Source organism: Gymnoscopelus microlampas (assembly GCF_963454915.1).
Source record: "Gymnoscopelus microlampas genome assembly, chromosome: 11".
Taxonomy (NCBI): domain Eukaryota; kingdom Metazoa; phylum Chordata; class Actinopteri; order Myctophiformes; family Myctophidae; genus Gymnoscopelus; species Gymnoscopelus microlampas.
The window spans coordinates 24,859,109-24,868,413 of record NC_139948.1 but is presented as its reverse complement, the minus strand read 5'-3'; the positions used below and the strand labels follow the sequence as shown (position 1 = coordinate 24,868,413).

Here is a 9,305-nt window from a genome sequence, read left to right as displayed (position 1 = left end):
CCACTGAGCTTAACAGCCAGTTAGGTAACCACCACCAAGCCTGTTTTTTTTAGCTTGCTTAAAGTCACAGCATGGGTTCACTTGTGTGTGTTTGCACGTGTGTGTGTGTGTGTGTGTGTGTGTGTGTGTGTGTGTGTGTGTGTGTGTGTGTGTGTGTGTGTGTGTGTGTGTGTGTGTGTGTGTGTGTGTGTGTGTGTGTGTGTGTGTGTGTGTGTGTGTGTGTGTGTGTGTGTGTTATAATGTTCTATTTACTGCAAATCAATCCATGTTAGCTTGGTCTGTTGCACAAGCCTTCATTGTATATTTATGTACTGTATATCAGCTCGTGCCTTATACATGTGTGTGTGTGTGTGTGTGTGTGTGTGTGTGTGTGTGTGTGTGTGTGTGTGTGTGTGTGTGTGTGTGTGTGTGTGTGTGTGTGTGTGTGTGTGTGTGTGTGTGTGTGTGTGTGTGTGTGTGTGTGTGTGTGTGTGTGTGTGTGTGGGGGCTGAAGACGGGGCTCAGAAGGTGTTGACTGTGAAGATTAAGGAGGAATTAGAGAGGAATAGCACATGGAGCAGTGGAACGACAGCGGAGAGGCAGGAAGAGCTGAGGGAGTGATAGATTCTCTGAATATTCAAACCTCTCCATTTTAATTCCGACACAGCAGATTAGAGAATCTTTCATCTGTGAAAGAAGGACAGACCTTGGGTTGCTTATTGTGTGTGTGTGTGTGTGTGTGTGTGTGTGTGTGTGTGTGTGTGTGTGTGTGTGTGTGTGTGTGTGTGTGTGTGTGTGTGTGTGTGTGTGTGTGTGTGTGTGTGTGTGTGTGTGTGTGTGTGTGTGTGTTTACTTGGCACTTCTGGGCAGGTGTGTTCACTCGAAAGTCTGACCTATTCTATACATTTTAAGCTGCTTGTTATGAGTGTATGTGATTGAAAGACAAAATGGCCCCCAGGTGCTTTCTACTGTATATGTGATAGAATAAGACATTAATCTCAGGCATTATGTTCTCATGCAGTGTTCTTATTGCCAATGCGTTGCCAGTATTCCCCTGGGTGCTGTAGTCATGTAATTGCTTAATACCCATTTACCCAACTCATTTGAACTACCGGTGTTCAGGGTGTGAACATGATGTTTACACCGACAGGCGACAGCCAGTCAATCCTCACGGCTGTTAACGAGACTGTGGAATATGTCTGTCTCCAGTTGGAGTTACATATTTAAATGGTTACTGTAAGGTGGAAACCTTGTAAGTCCAAAACCGTTAATAGTTAATTTGTGAAAATAGCCGATCTACTTATAGCCGAGCTTGTAGACCATATTTTTTGACTACTTTTGCGCAAACACGTTTTTATGATGAAGTAGGGCATTCATTTACAACAAAACGTATAAAGTTTAAATGTGGATATACAAGGTTTTTGCCCGACAGAGACGAAATGCTGTGTTCCCAGATGTAAACATCCCTCCTGCAATGGAATCCCAATTCTGAATACACACAGGGTGTAAGTGATATTCTTTTGTTAAAATAAGTGTTAAATAGCTCTATATTCCCATAGTGATCATTGCTATAGACTAGAGGTGTTTGTTCAGTGACAGGGCCCAGGGGTCTCCCCATGTCTCCTGGTCTTTAGTAAACAGAAACCACATATTTTCAGGACGGGATACCAATTGCAACCAATCAGGAGAGAGAGAGAGCTCATGCAGGATACAGGATAAACAAGTGAAATTGGAAGTGATGAAAGAAAGAAAAAAAAAAAGCTGATAAATGGGTTCTTTCTCCTGATTGGATGAAAGAAGTGACCCACCTGAAAATGTTTATTATTATTATTTATTTACCCAGTGCCAATTGCCTAAGCTTGTAATCCTGGCCGCTACTCTCCCTCTGCCAGCCTGGGGCAAGCCCCGAACTGAGCTCTCATGCTTCCTTCAATGCATGAGGAGGAGTGAGCAGGCCGCTGCTTATCACCTGACAGGGGGGGGAGTTTCCCCGGTAGGACGTATGGCGCGTGGAAGGAACACGTTATTCCAACCAGTTCCCCTCCATCAGACGCCCCCGGCTGACCAGAGGCAGTATAGAGACCAGGATTGTATTACAATACTTTGGTACTTTTTCTCAAGTGCACTTTTGATTTACAGGACTTTTACTTTTACAGAGTATTTCTTCATTTTACTTAAGTAAGAAATCTGAGTACTTCTTCCACCAGTGAGTTGTGGAACATACGGTTCTTTACCGAGATCATTCCCCAGGCTGGTCTAAGAATGCACTGCAGCTGCGATCTGCACGAAACAAGTGTCTAATTCGCTAAGGCTACAGACAGTTAATTCAATCTGCTCTGTGAATTTCCCCATGGTTGCATTGTGCATCATAACACACATGGAATGGGCTGAATGGTACAGCGCTGTAGACAGCCTCCCAAATTTAATGAGACCCAAATGTGAAATGAAGCAGTAAGTCCACAACATCGCCTAAACCTTCTTTCTATTTTTCAGGGTTTTTTTTTTTTAGGGAATGCAGGATTACATCACGAGAAAGCTTTGCCAACCACTCTTATTCTGTTAATATCCAAACCAGGGGTCTTCAACGTTTTCAGGCTAAGGACCCCCTAGCTGAGAGAGAGATGAAGCAGGGACCCCCTCTATATTGTATTTTTTTTTCTTTACTTGGTCTGCTCTTTTTTCCCTCTAGTCTACACCAAACCTCTTTGTCAAAAATAGCCGATCTACAAGCTCACAACGCCTCGCGCTGCGAGGCGTTGTGAGCTTGTAGATCGGCTATTTTTGGCTAAAGTTCTCCTCAGAATAGGGATGCTAGGGTTCAAGTGGTTAATGTAAAACCTAAAAATTCTATCACACAAAGAGTTGGTGGCCCCCCTGGAGTAACTCTTGAGGACCCACTAGGGGTCACGGACCCCCTGTTGAAGACCCCTGATCTAAACCCTTTATTCGTCAGTTGACCAGGGTACCCCAGGGCTCTATAGGTAGTCTCTACACCAAATCTCTTCACTGACAATTGTAGCCAATCTATGGCCGATCTGTGGTTATCCCACAATTGCCACTTCACACTGGGTGTGTCTCCACACCGTTTCCCACAGAAAAGAATTCCAGACAACGTGCATTGCCAAGGTTCAACAAAGCCCTGGCAAAACATTCCTCTACTTTTGACATGTTGGAAACACATTGAAATGTGTTTTCTTGCCTCAGTGTTGTTGTTGTGTTTTTTAGGTGCTCACTGCAAAAGAAAGAGCTGACCCAGCAGCACGCAATTACTGTGACCTTCTCAGAGCATCTGACCCAGCAGAACAGCTCTGCTCAAATTGCTCCTCATCTCCAGAGGCCAATAAGTTCCGTGTACATCTAAAAGTCACAAGAAGTCCTTATTAATTCCAGTGGAATATATATAATTTACCACTATCACAATATTTACAACTATACACGTGTTCCCTAAAATGCATAATGTATGAGAGGGTGCCCTTTGACCTGTCTCAGGTAGCCTGTGGTAAACAAACATAACCTCATACCGCTTCAATACAGCAGCAGGCCACATAATGTAAGCAGACTGGCCACCCGGCGAGAGCATGCCTGCCTTCTTTTTTTACCAGGTTGCAAAACCTGGTCTACATTCTACACTCGCGGCCAAACGTTTAATTTTGCAACAATGGAAATCTGAATCTAGTCCTCTGTTCCAGCAGTGGCTTAGAGACTTGGGCAATGTTCTACATATGGAGAGAATTCGGTATACAATCATCAAAAAAGAACAGGTCTTTCTGAAAATATGGCAACCCCTGTTGGATAGGTGGTCGGTCTCCTGCGACGGAGCCCGTGCTCGAGGTGACCCCTCAAGTGTTTGAGAACGGTGTGGGTTGAGCTTTCTCTGTGCCTTGTTTGTATAATACATGCTGTCATGTCATCTACTCTGATACTCTTTTGGCTGAGTTTTATTTTCTTTTTCTCAGGTTTTGCTTTTGTTTTTGTCTTTTTCTTTTCTCTCTCCCTTTCCTCTTTTTGCCCTCTTTTCTGTACTTTTTAATACCATGTAATTTACTTTCTTGTGAGGGTTGGGAGGGGGGTTTGTGTTTGTCTTGTGCGTTTGTTTTTTCACAGAAAATTAGAAGAGTTCTGTCATTGTTTATATTTCTGTAAAACTGACTTCTTCAATAAAAATTATGTGAAAACAGAATACATTCTACACTCGCTAGTCGTGACTTTTGCATGACTTTTCCCTCATTGGCTGGTCCTTTAGCCAATGAGGGCTCAATGTCCTCTCAGAATATGGGATCTAAAGACGACCCACAATAATATGACCATAGATATAGAAACCTAGATACCTCATTGGCCTCTGCAGTTCATTGTAGCGACTGGTATCTCAATACAAGGTTCTTCCGCAGGGCTGTTTGACTACTGACCAATCACATCGTATTGACTACTGGCCAATCACAGCGCGTCTAACTGACTAGTTGCTGCGCAGCTGCCTCTTAAGAAAAGACCCGCCCCACCTGCCTCTGATTGGCCTACTGAACGCCCCCTTCTGTGACGCACACGGAAGTTTCCAGCTTGCCCTGCTGAAGCGGAAGGAAGTGGAAGGCTAGCCCTGCGGAACAAGGAAGCACGCCCGAGAAACGAACGATTCAGAGCCAAAGGAGGCGTATGCTGTACCTTTATATGTCTATGAATATGACTGTGTCATAGCTAGTTTTTTAATGAAGGTGTACTCAAAGTGTAGAGACATATACAAATGACATTGCATTCAAGTTACGAAAATAAAACAACTCTTTGGTTTTATATTTTCTCCCACAACCCAATTCCACACCACCCCACTCCTTCAAAGGACCCCAATGGAAACAAGCCATAGGCTTTCTTGGGTTTAAATTCTTCTTAGCAGACCTTGTATTGAACTGTACTTTCCTGTGCCTTTTTTTTGCAAACTGCTAATAAAGTATTCAATCAATCAATCAATCAATTCCCAACCACCCACCACCACATGCCTGCCTTCTTGTTCAGAAACGTGCGCAGCTATGTCCCACTAAACCACACCCATCTGGGTGAAACACCTAGTTTTTAGTGAGTCCCTCTCGGTTATATCCTGGGATAACTCCACCTGGTTATCCCAGGATATAACCTGGTTCAGAGAAACTGGGTTTACTGTAGGTCAGACGTTCTTTTCTGCTGATACCAACATCTTGAATCCTGGCACTCCTGGTGAGCGGGATCCAGCTTTTGTGTATGCACATGCACACTTATTATTATGGATGTGTGTGTGTGTGTGTGTGTGTGTGTGTGTGTGTGTGTGTGTGTGTGTGTGTGTGTGTGTGTGTGTGTGTGTGTGTGTGTGTGTGTGTGTGTGTGTGTGTGTGCATGTGCATGTGCATGTGTGCTCGCATGTGCGTGCGTGCGCAATGCAGAGAGGACAGTGGTCACCATTTATCCTCTCCTTTAACTCTTTGTAATTAGGTCAGTACCACAACCCAGTAGCACTGCAAACTGCAACTCAGCACACATATCAGCGTGTTTGTTTGTGTGTGTGTGTGTACGCGCACGTGGCGTGTACAGTATGTGTGTTTCTGGGACAAAAGCCAACATAAGGTAGTATAACACAGCGGGAGCGGTGTCTTTTCCGCCTTGGGAGACATGATTTAGGGTCATTTCCTCGTCGCCTTCTCTGTCATTTACCATCATTCTCGCTTTCTCTCTCTATATTTCTGTGAGCCCCTCTCTCTCTCTCTCTCTCTCTCTCTCTCTCTCTCTCAATTACTATGATGGCTCATCTTGTCTTGTAACATCACGGCTATGACAGAGGCATTGTGACATGAAGTCCATTTATATAACTCATACCTGGAGCACTAAGCTGTCATGTGTCATCAGCACCATTGCATGGCTTTAAGAACATGATCTATCTAATGCAGAGGACATTCTATACTTACGCTCTCAACTACCCTGCACTCAATCGTATGCATATCGTTCTATCTTGCTCTCTATCTAAGTTGATAGATATTGATTTCTCCTAAAACATACCAGGTTTTTTTTCTAAAACATGTTTTTGCCTTTTGCATTTTATCCATGCTAAATATTCCAACGTTTGGATGTGTAAAAAGAGAGGCTGCATGAGTTGGACCTGTAGTCCAAAAATAAAACCAAAGGACTTAGGGAATTAGCCCCGCACAACTTTTTAATTGTTTACCACCAATCAAACTCTGAAAGAAGTTTTTTTTTGGGTCCAGTCTGGGAATGAAGAGACACAATATACTGGGCTAATAAAACCTTGCTTGTGCTAGATTAGCATCCTATTTGTCTTGTTTATCATCAGCCTTCCATTAGCTGTATCATTAGGAGTTTTGCATCCAGCTCTTGGGAAGGTAACAACTAGCATAATGACCTTGTGTTATATGCGATAGATATTATGTCTCCTCTTTATGGACTACGCCGTAAAATCCTCAGTGTTATTTTATCCATTTGTAACGCTGAGAATGTACACAAATATACAACCTAATAGGCCTATTTTGTAGTTTGTTTGCCTTTACTGGTGAAAGACTACAGAAGGGCAAAAACATGGCAGGCTGACCTTATAGAACACCGTGAAGCAGCACAGCTGCAGCTAATACACTTAATAATAGTGTGGTAAATTTACAGTAGCTTACATGGGTGGTGTACTATTAGCCTGCCATGTTTGTGGCCCTTTTCACCTGTAGCCTATATACGGGGAAAAATCGTCCAAGGGCTCTACGCCCCTTTATGTGGATTTTACACTGTAGACCAGCGGTTCTCAAGCTGGGGTCCTTGAGGAGATATGGGACTGTAACTCAAGAGAGTGAACTAAATGGAACAACAAGAAATGATGACGCAGTCATATTAATACCAGGTTGCTCTCTCCAGCGTCCCCGCACGGAACCAAATGGACCCGTGGTCCTGTACCCTTTCGCTCGCGGAGTAACAAATCGCTGTTGGAGGCGGTGCTGTGTGTGTGTGTGTGTGTATGAGGAGTATGACTTTTTGTATGAAGTCAATAGTTTGTTTGGTGGCGACGACCACACTTTTTTTTTTGTTCTGGGCAAGAGTTATGATTTTATTGCATATAGCCATAGATTGCTGTCCCTGAGATGTTATCAAATGGGGGTCCGTATACTGTACGTGGCCGTAATACAATCAAACGAACCCCTGCTGTAGACATTATGTGTGTGTGTGTGTGTTCTGTCTTCATTCCTTACACTGTGTGTTGGCCTTAACCCTCCTTCACGTGGTTCGAGCATGTGTCCATGCTGGTGATCCTGCTCAACTGTGTGACTCTGGGGATGTTCCAGCCGTGTGAGGACGTCACCTGCCAGTCTGATTGGTGCCGAATCCTACAGGTGGGTGGCCATTTAATCTTCTTCTGTACGCATTGTTCTGTACAGCACAATCCTCAGTACTTATTAATGTCAGTGGTGGAAAAAAGTACAAATACTCTGTTATTAAGTAAAAGTCTGGAATTCAAAATGTACTTGAGTAAAAGCACAAAAGTATTGGTATCAAAATGTGCTTAAAGCACCACAAGTAAAAGTACTCGTTATGCAGAAGGTCCCATTTCACAAGAAAATAGCAGATCTACAATCTAGTGAGCTTGTAGATCGGCTATTTTCAAAATGGCCAAAATGTCTATAGGGCTGAGGTGGGTAATGTATTAAGCAACATCAACAAAGTAACTAGCAACTAAAGTTTAACAAAAAATTGTAGTGGGAAAAAAAGTAGCTTACTGAAAATTGGAAATACTCCATTAAAGTAAAAAAATACCTAAAGATTGTACTTAAGTACAGTACTTAGTAAATACTAGTTTACACCACTGTACACTCACAGCACAATCCTCAGTACTTATGGTCCCTGGGGGAGGGGTAATTACGTTACTGCTTTCACCCGGCGGATGGCTGCTCTGATGGCTCAGAGGAACGCATGGGAGGGTGAGCTGTTAGGGATTAGATTAGTGTCTCGCTCAGGAATACTTCCACACACAGCCCGGGGCGAGCCGAGGGGCGAACCAGCTGACCTTTACTCGCTCAGCTAAAGAAAAAGTGTCCATTTGATTACATTTGTATTCTAACAGAGTTACAAATGAGGATTTTATTGTGTGCCGTGCTACTCCATTCCTCCTTCTGAGGTATCAGCACTGCAGAGGCTGTGGTTGTCAGTGCAGTGCTTTTAATTAAGAGAGAAATATATAATAGCCAATATGGGTGTTGTTTGTGATCACTATGGGTACCTTGAAAAGGCAAAGTGCAGTAGCAGCAGCAGTTGTTCCAGTGACTGCACACAATGCCAGTGAAGGCTGCAGGGAGATGAAATGTGGTGCGTTTATTTACAAAGTGCCAGCTCTGGTAGTTCCTACTAGTGCTGCACCTAGCTAACTAGTTTCATCTACAGCCTTCTCTCCATGCTTAGGTCTTGCTGGTTCATAGCCAGCCTATCCACCTGTTTCGTGACTAGCATTTATCTGACTATTAACCCATTAAGGCCTGAGGTTCTAAACTTCCGATTCTACAAATGTCTTCTAAACAGAGAACTAACTAACAGTTTTCTGAAAAAACGTATGTTACTCAGTGGTTCTCAAACTCTTTCATGTCAAGGACCACTCAAAATTATATGTATTTGACCGCCGACCCATCTCAAAATATTTTTGTTCCAGGGACCTCCCCAGAAGCAAAGATTTGAGTTAAACATGTTATCTTTAAAGAGGTGGTGCCATGGTTTTGCACTTTTTCAGTTTTTCATATGAGGTTGATAAAACTTCATTAAGCCCCCTGGTGGTGTTTTTATGGGGTTTTATGTCTTCTCTGACTATTTTGAGTTTCTTCCTGGAGGCTGAAACCTTGAGGGTCAAACGTGTCAATAGAAAAACAGCGCTTTAGTGACATAGTAAAAACATACCCTCCCCCTCATTATCATAACACGACAGGTGTGGGCATGAGGAGGAGGAGGGACTAGGACAGGTGGGTGGTGCTAAGGTGGTGGAGGAGGTGCTAAGGTGAGAACCAGGTATACTTAATGAACTGGAGGCGTGTCCACATAAAAACATAATTTTAACACTTTCTGTACACTTTTTTGAAAAAAAAAATCTTCCTCCTAGTATAACCATAATACCTGATGATTATGTTTTAGGGGGGGGGAATCACTGAAAATCACGGCACCCCGTCTTTAAGAATATTTTCAAAGATTTGCACAAATTTTCACGATTTTTCAAAAATAGCAGATCTACAAGCTCATAACTCAGTGCTATTTTTTTTATAGCCAAAGTATAAAATAATGGTTTAAGTGGATACACAGATGCGTTCCCGGTTTAAATTGGTTAAAACAAAGAAAAA

At 43.0% G+C, this 9,305-nt stretch overlaps 1 protein-coding gene across 1 annotated transcript in view; it reads left to right on the top strand.

Moving 5' to 3' along the window:
- The first annotated feature begins 7,224 nt into the window (after positions 1-7,224).
- The window catches only part of cacna1ha (calcium channel, voltage-dependent, T type, alpha 1H subunit a), a 107,857-nt gene continuing 105,776 nt past the window's right edge, over positions 7,225-9,305 (top strand). Inside the window, exon 1 of the mRNA XM_084071988.1 lies at positions 7,225-7,322. Within this exon, the coding sequence (XP_083928114.1) occupies positions 7,230-7,322 (93 nt within the window). The 5' untranslated portion in view covers positions 7,225-7,229. The remainder of the gene's footprint in view (positions 7,323-9,305) is intronic.